The 16,962-nt window shown below is 37.4% G+C and overlaps 1 protein-coding gene across 1 annotated transcript in view; it reads left to right on the top strand.

Annotated features, from left to right (window-relative positions):
* The window catches only part of LOC26526255 (unconventional myosin-VIIa), a 713,556-nt gene that overhangs the window by 475,965 nt on the left and 220,629 nt on the right, over positions 1–16,962 (top strand). Inside the window, exon 16 of the mRNA XM_026976734.1 lies at positions 2,687–2,825. Coding sequence (XP_026832535.1) covers positions 2,687–2,825 — 139 coding nt within the window. The remainder of the gene's footprint in view (positions 1–2,686; positions 2,826–16,962) is intronic.

The following is a 16,962-nucleotide window of genomic DNA, read 5'->3' as shown; positions in this document are numbered from 1 at the left end:
GTTTGATCCATATATATGTACATTTCTGCCTTAAAGTATGCACTTTAATCATAAATAACTTGGGCGTTCCTAATTATTACACTCCGGCTGCAGCTACATCGGAGTAATCGACAGTGAGCAGCTGTAACTGGGTTTCAATCCAAAGCTCAGCTTGGCCTGAACCCACATTCTGGTCACGTTATTTTCTTGAAAAGTTCCGAAGCGATGTGCGATCTTGAAAATTTCCTTGATTTGGTTAAATTGGCGGAAGACCACAAAATGTCAATACCATAAAATCGTCTTTTATTCGCAAAAAAGGCTAATCAAAAATTCTTATTAGCCCACCATTTTGGTGACCCCGACGTACTGGATATATAGTATATATATTAGTACAAATTATACAGAGTTATTAAAGGCTTCAACTTTAATTCGCTGTTACTGGTGATTGATTCGTGCATAACCAATATATAGTGCAATCATACAAAGCTGTGTAACGCTTAAACTTCGCTGTTACTGCTGAGTGATTTGTGCATAAACAATATTTATCTACAATAATTGCACATTAAAGCCAAATAACGGAGGCTGCTGCTGATTCTTCTTTGCGCTCATCTTCCCGCTTTAACCGAATTTGTAGTTGTTGCTGGTGATGCAAACAGGGTGACATTTTTGAGGCGCAAGGCGTCAGAGTGGAACGATAAGCAGATTCGTTATCAAGTTCTGCGTTAACTTAATTTGACGATTCCGTTCTGCATGTGAGGTTGGAGCTGTTCGATGAGCTGCAACAAACGTTGCGGAAAATTCTGAGCGAGCTTGAAGAGCTTGATTTGTATCAAATTGAAAGCGATTTGAGTGAACAATTTTATGATGTTCTTATAACGCTTAAGTCCTCAGTGCGTGGGGAGATTTCAAAGCGCGCCTCACAATTCCACGCCCACTTAACCTTTTCTGACGGCATTTCTCCGTGCGATTGTGGCCATCAGAAACGTTCACTCCGGAATAGGACACCATCGCTGCCCCTCTTGAGCTTCCAAAATTCGATGGAGGCTATGCTAACTGGCTGGATTTTTATTCTATGTTTACGACGATAATAGATAGCCATCCGACCTCACAAACATAGAAAATCTGCAGCATTTTCGATCCTGTTTGAGGGACCCGGCGTTGGAAACCGTTCGCTCACTGGGCTAAGGGCAGTGCATCTCGGATAAATTCAACGCCCATATTCGCGCTCTAAACGGATTGGGTACAACGGAACAAATTGCTGGATGAATAATAGTCCAAATACTTGTCCAAAAGCTTGATCCGGCAAGTCAGTCCAAATGGGAGGAGCATTTGGAGGACTCAGTTTTCAAAAATGTAATTCCAACGTGGGAATCAATGGCATCATTTATGGGGCAGCGCTGCAGGACTCTGGGACCGCCCTGACAAGCTATGCGCTAGGCAGCCAGGTGGGAAATGATCGTACATCTAACTTGCAGGCAGCCAGGTGGGAACTGATCGTACATCTAATATGCGTAGATCAGCCTTTCTTGCCACAAATCTTAACCTTCTGATATGTGCTTTCTGTAATGCACTCAATGTGCTTTCTGTTCGGGGCACTCAATTCAGTATTGTCAGAGCTTAAGAACCTAAATCCAGCAAGTCGATTTCGAGAAGCAAAAAGGCTGACTCTTTGTATTAATTGCCTTAAGAGTGGACACTGCGATCTCGAACCTCCGAGTACTTGACTTTTATCACTGCTGTCATTGCTTTCAATATAACCGAACATTGCCCAACTTTAACATCGACGTTTGTAACTGGAACATACCCCAAAACCTGAATCGCGTGAATCCAGGGTTCAATCGCCACCAGCGATTGGCGTCATTGTTGATAGGCTATTCTATTCTATTTTACGAACTGCTATGCGTTGGTCAAGTCAGACTTCTGTCGGGATTGCCTCTAATTCAAAAGACTCGTTTAGGCCGCGTTGTTTCCAGAGGCTGCAGTCGCTCCAATGGTATGGTTTTATTATTGTCGTGCGCGGTTGTTCCGCCCATTGAGGAAATACAACTGGATCGTCGTGAGGTGCTTCTTCGGTGGTTTTTGTGCTGAGCCGATTGTCTGGGCTACTAGGGAAGAGTTTGACTGTAAAGCACAATTCGTTTAACACTTTGCTCGCTTGCCGGCTGGGGATTATTCTGTTCGATTGCCAACCAAGTTCAGTTTAGATCTGTTGGGGGAGTCCTGCAAAGACTCGTATCTCTTGAGAGAAAACTAGAGCATCGTCCAGCCGTCAAGGCCCAATACACAGCTTTCATTGAGGAGTACTTGCAGATGGGACATATGTCTGAAGTTCCGAAAGAAGAATCAAATTCCTGTCGGTACGTTTTGCTAAATCGTTTTGTTATAAAAGCTCAATGTTGATATAAAACAGATTCTAGTGACGCGTTTATTGATCAAGCTTCGTTCACAAGATGTGCTAAAATATTTATTTAAAAAAAAAAGGTAGCCAATTATAGAAATTACCATCATTTAACAGAAGAGCTAATATTCTCCGAATCACTTTATTCATTTAGAAGTAATAAATAAATAAATAATTTAAGGCGTACCATAGTGACTTCAGTTGAATGAATATCTGTATTTCCCAAACACATTATACCAGTAATATTGTATTATTATATCTATAGAATTATCAACATTTTTCTTAAAGCATAATTTATATATTTCACAGATATTTCGTTTCCTTTATAAAAAAAAATTTGATTGACTTAGATGGGAAGTTCAGGCAATACGCACAATGGTGCTTTGATAACTGCAAAAGTACCAAAGTATCAACACGGATGTACCCCCCATCAAGTGTCGAAGTCGCGGTAAGTCTTCAAATTACAATTTCGCCTTGAGACATAAACTCTTCCTAAAATGGAAAGAGCTCAGGGGTGTATGCTGCCGCTATGCCAGTATATCTAATGGAAATGATATAAGGAAAACTATATTTATTTATCCAAACACTATAAACATTTTATTCATTTAATAATAAAATAAAATATCGTATATAAGGCCATGTTTTATAGTTGATTAGAGCAAAAAAAAAAATAGAATTTAATTTTAGTCAACCTAATTTCATTTAATTCTTTTTATCGTTAAGTAATTACTTTAACTATAGGTTATTTGTTCCATATTTTTTGTTTCTTTAATTTTTAAACTATGCAATATTTTATTTATATTTCCGGTTTAAGTTGCAAACTTTACTTGAATTCAGTTAATACTTTATTTAATTTGTTTTCTTTCCTAATTCATGGTCTTTTTAGTTATTTCTTTCTTAAATTTCGGTAATTTTGTTTAATTTTATCTTTTAATTCTGTTTCACTAATTAAATTTCACTAAACTTCTGTTTAATGTAAAATTCACTTTCTTGTCTTTCACTTTTAATATTCTCCTGTCAATTCTTTAATTATCTTTATGTAGGGATTGTGCAATTTATAGGGTATTAAGTATGTATGTATTTGTTGATATGTTTGTATAATATGTTCACGTAAGCAAGTGTACATAAAAAGAAAATAATAAGTTCACTTACCCAAATCCATCCTATGGGCCCAGAGGAATTGTTGTTGGGATTTAATTATCCTAATTTAATTGATTAAAAAATTTACACTTGTGTAGATGTAGATGTAGAGTATAGATGCAGAGGTTATATTTATTTTTTCATTCGCTGCTCTCCAAGGTTTTTTAGTTTTCCACAAAAAAGGTGTGCAGATCTTTTTCTGCTTAGAACCCCGATATAAGTCACTGTGGAGCCCTATCCGCAGAGACGTGCACTCTAACAGCCGGGGTGCTCCGCTGCCCGTGGCAATGTATACGCTAGATTTGTCTCCTATATTTAAAAAATGTTACACATTACTATTCGAACTTTAGCTTGACTTATTTCCAGAAATTCCTTTATTGGGGAAGTATATTATTAAAAATACATGATCTTGCAGAAATTCCTTTATTGGGGAAGTATTAAATTTTTTCAATGGGCACAGCCAATGAAATTTTGAAAGGTGATCAACCACTATGAGCAAACCAATATATCCTCGTTTGCTCCTCGGATAGGGACCTAAAATATCTACATATAAACGTTCAAATGGCCTGTCAGATATGGCGGGCTTACCCATAGGAGGCTTTAAGGATTGATTTGGGGCCTTAGTGCATTTACACAAGCGCGAACATACGAGCGCACCTGTGACACCATGCCTGGCCAATAAAAGTTACGCCGTATAAGCTCCAAGGTCTTAGCCATGCCACCATGAGCTGTCACTACTGACTCGTGAGCCCGACGAATGACACTTTCTGTTAATCCTTTGGGTATCCAAAACTTCCATGCCTGCTGCATACCTAAATCTGTGCCATCTTCATGTTTAGTTCGAATAAATAAATATTTACCCAATACTTTTATATCTGAATAATTTCCTTCTGAAGTTTCCGATTCATTTCGCATTCGTACATAATTTTCCGAATCAAAACATGCAGAGTCGATATTAATTTCTAGCTCAATCAGCTCAATGGCTGACACCTCCTCCACGTGCATTCTTGAAAGGGCGTCTGGCACTATATTTTCGCTACCTCTCCTATGGCTTATAGAGAACCTATAGCCCTGCAAACGCTGGGCTGTCGCATAAGCCATAGTAAACTAGCATGGTCTGTTATGAGGAGCTCCAAATAACACCTAAACTTTTCAATTTCCAACACAGCCGCCAAGCACTCACGTTCGGTAACGCTATAATTGCGTTCAACATTGTCATGTGAAAGCTGCACTAGCACAGCACCCACCCCACAATCGCTTGCGTCGCTATGTACGAAGAATTTCTTAGAGAAATCCGGGTTTTGAAGGACCGGTGCCGATGTGATTACATTCTTCAAATTTTGAAAAGCAGTCTCCGCTGCGTCTGTCCATAACATTTTTTTTTTTTAGTTGATAAGACTTCAGAAATGGGGAAGACTAGTTCAGAGAAGTTACTGATGAATCTTCGATACCATCCAACCAGGCCTAAAAAGCTTCTGACTTGTTTGATCGTCTTAGGCGATGGCCATGTTTTTATAGCCTCTACTTTGTTAGGATCAGTCGCGATACCACCATTTCCTATAATGTTTCCCAGATATTCAACTTCTGCAACGCAAAAACGAGTTTTAGCCACATTCAAAGTCAAATTAGCCCTACGAAATTGTTCTGCTAATCTGATAAGAATGGACATGTGTGTGTCAAAGTCTTCTGACACTACACACATATCATCAAGGTAACAAAAAACACATGTTTTCAAGTCTGCAGGGATCAATTCATCGACTAACCGGCACATGGTCTGTGGAGCATTACAGAGACCAAACGACATCACTGTAAATTGATATAGTGGCCGCCCTGGCACTGTAAAAGCTGTAAAGGATTTAGCCTCATCTGTGAGGGGTATTTGCCAGAATGCATCCTTCAGATCCAATTTGGTTATGATATTGGCTTTGGGAAGCCGAGAAAAAATGCCATCTATATTTGGCAGTGGGTACGCGTCTTTTTTAGTGCACTCGTTTATGCGTCGTGCATCTAACAAAGGCGTACCTTGCCTGGTTTAATAACGAGCCTCATCGGAGAGCTCCAACGTTCTTCTGACAACATTCTATCCACCTCTACGTAGATAAGTTTCTCTACGGCGGGAGGAACGTTTTTTGTTTTATTGGCTTAGCGTCACCGACGTCAATATCATGGCTTAAAAGGGATGTTTTTCCCAATCCCTGTTCTTTATAGTTAGGAAATAAAATAATTACGCTCTCTAATCGCTTTTCTTGAGGACATTTTTTTAGATTAGTATCAGTACTATCTACCATTGGTTTATAAGTATCAATGCAGGATATTACACCTGGTGCAAACTGAAAAATTCTCAAAAAATCTATCCCTAAGATGACACGCCCATTATAAGCTACATCCGTGCTAATAAAGCCAGTTATTTGGTGGCTGCTTCCATCAGCTGTTTTTACACGTGATGAGATTTTTTTAAAACTTGGACAGGATGACCAATCTTGGGCAGCCAAGTGTGCTCCCAAACAACTTATATTGGCTCCTGTGTCTAATAAGCCAATTTCTTTTAGACCTAAAAAGGAAACAGAAGATACAAGCAGCTTACGCGCGCATTTAATCCTATGCCAGAAATTTAGCATACGAAGAGTGTTCCGTTTTGTAACACAATCTAGGGTAGTTACTGCTGAAAATATATATTATTTGCTCTGATCTGGTTATAATGAGTTAATTTCTCATGATATGGTTTTATTTGACGAAGTAAACGAATGTCCGAGTGTTGATGTGGAGATGCCTGTTTTAAAAGTACAAGTATCTGCCGTGGGCAATCTGATTCTTCAGATTGATATTCATTTGCAGATTCTAGTTTTGGGCCATTCGCCTGCCGAAAAGGCATGTTGGGCATTGCGGTTTATAGAAATCTTTTGCTCCGCAACCATAGCAAAAAATTCTTCGTTCTGCGAGGCACATGTCCCATGCGTGTCCTGGCTGATCACAGTTCCAGCAGACCATAAGTCGTTTGGATAGTTGCAAAGCCTCTACAGATACAGACTACGTCTCTGAGGCCAACTGTAAGGACTCTTCAGTCTCCACAGCAGCAACGGCTCTTTTAATGACCCTCGGTGGAATATTGACCTTGCTGGATTGCTTAAAATCCGCATCTTCTAGCACCATTTCACGTTTCTGGACCAGTTGTCGGAGATGAGCTACCGAATAAATGGAGATGTTACTATATTGTCTTAGCTCTGGAATTAATATTTCTTTAAGCTGCTGAACAAGTCTGTACTCGTCTAAAGGAATAGTTAGTCGAGAAACGATTGTCATAATGTCCTCATAAAACGAGTCAAAGGGCTCTCCCTCTTTCTGCTTTCGTGCACGAATTTCTTCCATAAGGACATCATCGTCTTTATGGTTCTGATACTGATTTTTTAGTGCTGCACAGAAATCTTCCCATACTACGTCAGGGATCTCTTTACGGTATCTCCAATACCATTCTCTTGCTTTACTTGTCAAGGGAACATGCAAGTTTTTGCATACAATTTGCAATACAATAGCAAAAATTTGCATACAATAGCAAAATAGCAAACTCCTGAGCTGTAGGACCATTAACTGTTCCGTCATATTTTAATCCCCAACCCTGAATGATCTGGGTTACTTTCTCTGGACTCAACATTTTGTTCGAGCGCGTGTCACTCGGCCTTGCCGAAGCTGCACTAATGTGAGAAACAGGCGGAGATGGAAGTTGCCGAGCAATACTAGGAGAATGTCAGCCGTTTGATAGGCTTAAGTTGTCAAATTTGGTTTGTATGATATGTTCGATCCTACTAAAAATTCTGTCATAATCGATTTCTCTAAAATGATATGCAGGCGGATCGGAACTTCGCGGCTGATAGCGAATATTTCTATTTCGACCTCCACCACCCCTAGGCTGTCGACCTTGGAATTTGTTGGCTTTGTGACTCATTTAAGTCAGTTGCCCCCCTCTTCTTATCTACTTGATAATTTAGGGTTACCCCAGAATCGGGGTTTCTTTTACTTCGTGTGTTATATGCTTTTGGAATAGCACCTTTACATGCAAGTCCTGTATTACACCAGGTGCTTTGCACTCAGGACACTCTTGATATTTTTCTAGATGTGCCACGATACTCTGAAATCTATGTCCACATGCAGTATTAACTATTTCTGTAGCCAGCAGATGTTCTAAACAAAGATTGCAAGTACCTTCAGGCTCTCCTGCAGATGCATATACCTGCAAGTCCTCTCTACTGCGTGCTAAAGGCATATTTGTTCTTTAAATGTTCCGAAAAATTGTATAATTATATTTTTTTTTTTGTTAGTTTATCATAAAATGTTTATTTATTTTTTTTATTTATGTTTAATAATTCATAAGTTATTTGTTTTCCTTATGCTAGTCAGGAAAGTTGATGAAAGGGTAGTTTCAATTTTCTTTTACTAAAATAACAGCAGTCCGCTTGGGTCATACACTCGCGATGACTCTTTAATTTATAAACTTTTCACGCTGTAGTTTTTCAGCAAAACCTTCATAATAGGGTGATGTTTAGCCGAGCTGAACTTATCACATTCCATATTAGGCCGATTTCCTCTGCTGAATACTCCAACAATGAAAACGTATTTGATGGTCAATAGATAACGACTCATCACATTCTAGTCACTTCGGTATCCTCATTAGAAATTTCGATTCAGTATTGAGGTTTCTCTTGATTATTGTGAATGCATTAGTCTATTTTTAAGTTTACTTCCTTAATAGGAAATTTAGTGAAAGATTGGGCCATATTTATTGTATAAGAAATATGCTTCCTGCTCTATTTTATAATCCCATTGTGAAAGGTCTAGTGGATTAATTTCCAGAATTTACTTTAAAATTAATAATTATTTCCGATCACTGTGGTGCAATTGCAGGTCCGTCGGATATTCTCTGAGTCACGGTTCTTAGGAATATAGTTCCAGACAGAACTCAATGCAAAAAAACGGATATAATTTCCCGACAACTAATTTAAACATCTCGGAACTAAAGAGTGGACGAATTTTTCCGGTCAATGCCAAAAATCGTTTTTCCTATTCTTTAGCTTCGAAAACTAAATCCGTTTTCTACGAGTAGTTTTCTAGAGTATAGATGCAGAGGTTATATATATTTTTTCCTTCTCCCCGTTTTGGCTGGGTGAGTCCGCGAGGGTATGAGTTCGCTGCTCTCCAAGGTTTTTTAGTTTTCCACAAGAAAGGTGTGCAGTTCTGCCGACTGTGCAGTTCTTTTTCTGCATAGAACCTCGATATAAGTCACTGTGGAGCCCTATCCGCAGAGACGTGCACTCTAACAGCCGGGGTGCTCCGCTGCTTGTGGCAATGTATACGCTAGATTTGTCTCCTATATTTTTAATATATTATATATTATATAGCGTCGTTTTTTCGGTTATGTCAAGACCTTTCAAATTATGTATAGTATTGCCAGATACGAGCTCTGTAGCGCTTTGTACATAGCCGCGAAATTCAAAAGACAAAAAGGCGGAAGGGATATTTGCCAAACTAATATTTATATATTTAATCACTATTCAAACTTTAACTTGACTTATATTTTTATTTTTACAAACCCACTTTTTTCTTGAAGATAATAGAAAATAATTTTTCTCGCAGACTCCACTGGTGATCATTGCGACGGCCAAAAGAGAAAAGAACTCCATGAGGGAGTAAGTGCAGTGCAAAGCTACCGTGCACTTAAAGCTCGAATTGTAGCTTTGCCGTGATTAGAGTTGCATTAGATCAGCTGATAAATGACTCCGAATTACCGCGATAGTAACCGTTTTCAAATTGTGTTATCTTTTCTCGAAAATTCAAATTATTTTGGAGTTAAACGTCTTTCAACAAAATCGTTCTTTTTTTTCGTCACGACATGGTCACTTATACAACGTCAAAATCGTTCGACTGTAGTATGTTCTTCATTATTATCCGTTGCAACACACAACAACAAGCGTGTCGTCTGCCTGGTCAAACTGCCAGTTGAATCGGTTATTACAAGCCCCAATTTTTTCACCAACGCCAAGATCCAAATAACTTCGATGCTCCGTCAAAGAGGAAAGGGGAGGAGGTCGTCATGCCACTGTAGGTCTTGATTGCATATGGACATTAATTAATTATAAATAGAACATTCTCTCTTACAGGCTACACAATTCAGACTCATTCAAGTGCAGTTTTCTTCCGTTATGACGACCATGTCCCGAAAAAATTTTTATATTATTTTCTATCGTAGACTCCCAAAAGCTACTTTTGTGAAACTCATTGACGTACTTGTTCTATTATCGCACGCGGAACTGCGCATGGCGTTAATCCTTAGTCTCCTCTCATATGGTTCAGATCAAGATTTTTCTACATCGCAGAGTCGTACTGTGTTTTTAATTCCCTTAATTGTCATTTTATCTTGCAGATCCTCAATCTAAAAGAATTTGGTTAAAAGTTTCAGCCGTGAAAGACTCATATCCAAAAAACCGAAATTTTTTTTGCACAAGGTGAAGCCACAACCGAAAATGGTTTTTGGACCGAAAAGAGCGCCACAGATATTCGCCTGGTACTATTTGATCTGATACCCGTTAGTCAGCTAGTGGAAGTGCAAACGCGAAATTTCGGTAAAAAAAAGGGGAAAAAATAATAAAATGAAAACAAAAAATGTTGTTTAGGTGTGGGCGTAAGAGTTATGGGCGGTTTGTGACCGTTAGGGTGGACGTGGCAAAAAGTTGTTTGGCAAATCTATAGAAATTTACAAGATATATAAAAAAGTGAAAAAATATCACATTTTTCAAAAGCGTGGCCGTGACAGTTTGAGCGTTAGAGTGGGCGTGGCAACATCTGTAACCAAACTTGCGCTACGTCTAAGCCTCTGGAAGCTGCGTGCCAAGTCTCAACATTCTGGCTTTTGTAGTTCCTGACGTCGAAGCGTTCATACGAACATGACCAGATCGGCTATTGATCCTGATCAAGAATATATATACTTTATATGGTCGGCAACGTTTCCTTCTGCCTGTTACATACTTTTCAACGAATCTAGTATACCCTTTTACTTTGCGAGTAACGGATATTACTATGGAAAAGGTCAGAATTGAAAGAAAGCAAGAAAATCGTGAGCAGTCGTATCTAACTGCAAAGTAGTCTTGGACGATGATAGAATAGTGATCAGCTGGTGGATCAAGTCATAGATTTGTGTTTGTCTGGCCTCAGAGTCGTAGTCCATTACGCATTGGCACTGGGCTTTGGTTTGGTCTGCTGACAGACAAGTCCGTACAAGGTTCAATTGAAAAAACTTACCGATTTGTATCACGTGCCAGCTTTCGGAGTGAAGTTTCGAAAGATGTTTCCGACGGACTTCCCTAGAAAATTAGAGGCAGTTTGCTTTTCTTGGGTTTCTCGAGCTTACGGTCTGGTGCCTTGTCCGTCGACGTTGACAAATAGCCGACAGTGATCTGAATAACTCTCAGTAACTTCCTGTTCGATGCAAGCATTATGCCAATAAGCTAAATTTTTTTATTCGGAAAGTTGGCTTTTTGCAAAACATCTGTGTTCAGATGTTTGTGACTGTACAGCCCCAGAGTGAGTGTTGAACGTTTGTATCGCAACCGGTGACGATTTATTCCCTTCGTTCAAAGTCTACTGATGTAACCCTGGAACGATGCAGTTTATTTTACCAGAGAGCATTGCCTTGTCCAGCTCATGCACATTTTTTTAATTGGATGCTGCAGTGTGCCAAAAATCAGATTCTTAATTGATTTTTAGCCTTTTAGCCGTTTTTAGAAATCATTTAAAAATTTCTACAAAGAACTGACAATAATCTTATTGCGAAGGGTAGGAGTGGTGCAACTCCCTTGTTGAGTCACAAGCCAATAAAAGTCACAATTTGAAAGTCGACCACTGACTTCTTAAAATAGGGGTTATAAAGAAATTAGAAGTACTAATAAGAAGACAAGGGTAATCCAATCACGAGATTCTATAACGGACCCCATGTCAGGAGAATTGTCTGAATTACAGGAGGCCAGAGCCTTTGTGACCAGATTAGAATAGTTTGCATTACTGGTGATCTGGGCCTTTCGGACCCATGGAGATCAGAATATCTTTGGACTCCTCATACTATTTTGGACTGCGTCAAAGCTCTCTCCCTACGTGGACAGATGAAATGAGGAGAATTAGCACTCCAAAGTAGAGCTGACCTCAACGCCTAACAGTTAACCAGATATTAATATAATTCATATATAATTACTCAGCACGAATATATATATAGAATTATATGTTAATATTCATAAGTCAAAAAACACAATTTTTATTAACTAAATAATTACAACTCTTTTTTTTTGAAGAGCACTGAACTTCTTAATTTAGGTCTTAAACTTAACTCCTATGAACGCCTATTGATCTAGATTGATTGACGTTCAAGCCTCGGTTTCGAGCTTTTCAAATATGGACTTCGGATTTCGGATAATCTTATTACAGTCTGATTCGTATTATAGCCTGGTTCTTATCTGGTATTGCTTGGGTACGTAATGGGTAGTGTGGGGTGTATTGGTTATACTGTGTATATGCTCGGTAAGCATATGCTTAAGTCTAAGGGACTTGAGGATATGTCACTCCCCCAATCATTGACTTTGGCCTGTCCTCAGGTCGTTAAAATTGGATACATCATTATATTGATTTCGGGTGGAATGTGTTCTTTTACATTGAATTCTGCTGTCGAATTTTCTTCGCTTTGTTTACAATATTTTACAATAAGTTTCTTAGGAATATTATTGAACTTATATGCTAGGTACAAGGTTAAGCTAATTAGCATAATAACGAAAGTTGTAACGCATATAATTTGGAATATATTGGTTCTAATCTTGTAACATTATTAGTAAAATAAATAAACAATCTGCAAGATTGTTTGAAATTATGAATTCATTAATTTGGATGGTACAATTTTAAATCTTTACAATGTTATTTCCTGTTCCATATTACAATTTTGTTGTTAGTGCAATCTTGATTGATAGCTGTTTCTGGTAGATTCCATGTAATTAGTATAATCGGTTCTATGTAATTGATTTGAACATTTTGATGTATTTATTATTTATTTATTTTAGTGTATTTACACTGAGTTTGAGTTTGAAACAGGATCTTCCTGTTTGATTAATCCAACTATACACTTGTCAAATATTACTAACTCTGTATCCTTATGGTATACTTGATTATTGAAAATATAAAAATTATCAAATATTTGCTCAGTTAGAATGTAACCGTGTTCATCTGGGTACTTGAAAGGTTGGAGCTTTTGTGATTTCGGAACATGGGAAATAATTAAAATCTTGTTTCAAGTAATCATGTTTTAATAGTTTCGGGTTAAAGATTCCTAGCCTTGTTAACTGCATTCCTAATTCGATATCTGTGAATTGTTGTAAATTGAATATTAATATCGTGATCTCTTGGTTCTTTTCTTTCTCTACTCTGAGCTTGTTAATAATGTCTATTCCGCTGTTGATTACGTCTATAACCATGTTTAAGTCGTGTTTTTTCACGGAATTTTCTGAAAGGTTATCAATCTTTTCTTCCAACTCATCCTTATCGTTCTGGTCTAAGGTGCCAAATAAATATTTATACGCTGTTCCTACTACATTTAAAAGGCCTCTTTTATTAAACGAAGAATAATTCTCATTCCATCGATTTCCCGTTTTATTTGAAAAAACTTTTGCCTCTTCTACTAGGTTCTCAAATGTTAGCATTGTCTTCGTTATGTTTAAGGGTATTAAGTAATGGTATTCGTAGAATATTCAGAATATCTATTGTTCCTGTTCGGAATATAAGGTATCCATTCTTGGCACTGAGTGGGTTTACTTCTATATTACTGCATTGGACCATGGTGACAAGGGGTATTATATAGATAAGTAATATGGGAAGTATGTGGGCATCGCTTAACTCTTTTCGGGTGGTCTGGAATTATCGTATTTACTCGTATTACTTTTCTTCTGCTTTTTAAATTTGTCCTGCTTTCTTGAATGGGTTGGTTACCTTGCAAGAGGGATTTGTCTATATCTTGTGTTAATTGCAAATTCATGTTTTTTTCATTATGTCTGTTGATTTTGACGATTTTATTTTGCTGGACATTAAAGTCTGGGCTTCCTGCATACAAAAAGATAGCTGCCGGAGATCTTTTGGTAGTGTTATGTTTAGTTTTGTGATTGTAGACATATATGATTGTTAAAAATGTTGTACATCTATCTTCTATATTTTGTTCGCTACCAATGATTCTTAATTTCTCGTTTACGGTCTTATGGAACCTCTCTATATTGGACGCGCCGTTTTTACTTGCAGTGACGGATATGATTACGCCCTCGGATCTTAACCAATTCTAATGAGCTATGTACATGAATGCTGAATCCTTATCCGCTTTCATCACCTGTGGTTTTCCCATGTCATTAAATATTAAATATAAATATTAATAATTAAATATATATTATGTTCGTTATAGCCCTCTTTTCCTCTAACCAATCTCTACTTTTCACCTCAATGGGTGATGCAAATTTCGAATAGATGGATGTCTATTCTATTCTTTAGAATAGTCTATGCCTGATAGAAATATTTGGTTTCCGGTGAGATGGAAATCTATCACGTATTTTTCTATTACGTTGAATATTTCCGAAGTTGTTTCAAAAGACAATTTCGTATTTTTGAGTGTTCTTTCCGCTATATTACAGATTTTGCACTCGTTAATGATCTTCTGGTATCGGATGTTTTGCTATCTGGGAAATATTTTCTATTCCTGGATGCAAAACTTCTTTATGCCCTTTCAATATTAAGTCTTTAAATTCAACGTAGGTTAGCAATATGGTGAAACCGCTATGCCCTCTGGAAAATCAGAAAGTTTTCGTTATTAGGGAAGTAAATTGCGCTGTTCTTAGTGCACAAATATTCCTTAATGATGTTTTTGGCGACTTCACAGTCATTTCTTTAAGGATTATCTTCATTTTCAAGTTTTGAAAATAATGGCTTACATTCGTTAAACTTTATTCTCCATCTGTATAACTTCATGCTTGGCTCTTTTATATTATTAAGCCATACTAAAGGTTTATGATCACTTTATATTTTAAATGGTCTACCGAACAAATATGACCTGAAATATTTCGTTGCCCAAAAGATAGCTAACAATTCTTTTTCGGTTGTAGCGTAATTAATCTCGTGCTCATTCAGTGTTCTACTGGCATAACAGATTGGTAGTATTAGTAGTAGTAGTCTTTTCTTTTGGTATCGATTGCTGCACCTTTCATTAGTTTAAGGGTCATAGGTTTAACTACCTTGGCAATGTTAGGAATGAACTTGCGGTAGAACCCACATAATCCCAAAAATGATTTTATTTTATTTGGTGTTTTAGGTAAGCGAAATTCGTAATTGCATTAGTTTTATTTGGATTGGGCTTGATGCCGTTTATGGTTACAATGTGTTCCAGGAATTCGGTTTCCTTCTGCAAATTTAAGTTAGCATCCCTGAGTGTCCCAAAGACATTTCTTACAGATAGAATGATGAGTAAATTATAATATCATTCAGGTATACTAAGCAGCCTTTATAAATCAAATCCTCCAAAAGATTGTTCATACATCTCTGAAATGTTGCAGAGGCTTTTTTCAGACCAAAGGGTATGCGTGTATATTCGTATTGCCCGTATTTGGTTGAAAACCCTTGGCTAGATCAATCGTTGTAAAATATTGGCATCGTCCGAGTTTATCCAATATTTCATCTATTCTAGGAATGGGGAATTTGTCGTTGACAGTTATTTCATATAACCTAACCTAACCTTATAGTCTACTACTAACCTTAATTTCTGTTTCCCAGAGGCGTCTGCCTTCTGAGGGACCACCCAAATGGGAGAACAATAGGATGACATCGATTTGCGAATTAAACCTTTTTCTATCATTTCATTAATTTGTTTGTTACTTCTGGGTTTTCGATAAACTGGATCTTGGTACTGAGTTTGGATAACATGTTTAATAGCACTTGTGAGAGTAAAATTTTCTCCTCCCTTGTACTGAATGTCTCTATATTCGTATAGGACCTCCTTTAAACGTTCAGCTTCTGTGTTATCATTACACTCGTGTAATTCGTTATTTATAGCGAAGTTGACTATATCTTTGTCAACTGACTTGAAATCAAGGTGTTTTACATCATAGTCCACTGTGTCAATGTTTACTTTTTGAGTGAGACATTTTGCCGGTGCGGTCTCCTCCTCTTGTTTAAGCTTTGGTTTAAACTTGGGTTTGAGGCACTTTGCGGGTGCGGTCTTAACCTTTTGCTGTTTCGAATCGAATTCCTTCAATTTTGCAGATTCGTCCTTTTGTTTTGTGTCAAGGCATTTTGTGAATGTTACGATTAAAAGTTACGGTTTCTTTCTCTTATTAAAGTTTTGCGTTCGTCTCTTCGAGATATTTTCGACCTAACAGGAAATCATAAGTATCGGAAAAAGTATGGACTCAGAATTTTTGTACAGACGGACGTATTGGAGTGGGCTTCATCATAATACTCTTTTTAATTTTGATGGCTCTTTTATGGTGTATCAAATCTTCTTCTTCCTCCTCTAAGCCTGCAATGTTTTCTTTTATGATGTTGAGGAACCTGTGTCGATCATTCCTTTATAGTAATTGTTATGATAGCTTATTAGAACATGGGGACTGGTTCGTTTACCCGCGTTTTTTGAGTGTCAAAGACAGTGTGATGTAAATTTACGTCCCTCCTGCTTTGCCCACTTTGACTTCCTTGTTGTCTTTTTACCGGCCCATTATTGTTAACATTATTTGAAGTTAAAGGTTTAAAATTGCGAGGATTGTGTTGTCTGCCTTGTGTTAAATCCCTTCTAAAAGTGTAGTAATTTCCCCTCTGATTATCAGGTATAGGACGAGTCAAGTACTGATTTAAGCTAGTCATAAATTGATTTGGGGTTTGCATGTTAATGTTTTGATTCGTTACAGGGTAGTAAGTGCCATAATTATTATGTCTGCTGTTAAAGTATATGTGATTATTGTTTTGATTCATATTTCCCTTGTTCTTTTGCTTATGCTTTTCTAATTTATTAAAGCATTAATTTTCGGGGTTAGCGTTATATAGACCTAACTCCATTGTGGTTTGTTTTAATTTGGCAATGGTATTAATATCCTTACGCGCTAGTGACATGTACATTCTATCTGGCAATTTTCGATCTATTGTAGTTTTAATCGTTATTTTTTGCATTTCAATAACTTCAAGTTTATCTTATCAATAGGGTCATTTTCTAATTCCAATTTATCAAAAATATTCCAATATTGTAATTCTAATTTTTCAATAAACTTACTAATGGAGTATGTTGTTTACTCCAGTTCTCTTACTAGGGTTACGTATGGTCTATGGTCCTTGAATGATGTTGCTAATTTTGTTTTAATTTCCATCCATGTCGTTGCTCTTGCTTGTATTACAACTTCCAG

This window comes from Drosophila erecta, unplaced genomic scaffold (assembly GCF_003286155.1).
Source record: "Drosophila erecta strain 14021-0224.00,06,07 unplaced genomic scaffold, DereRS2 tig00000021-arrow-pilon, whole genome shotgun sequence".
Lineage (NCBI taxonomy): Eukaryota > Metazoa > Arthropoda > Insecta > Diptera > Drosophilidae > Drosophila > Drosophila erecta.
Note: the sequence above shows the minus strand (reverse complement) of the source record. Positions and strands in the feature narration are given on the sequence as shown.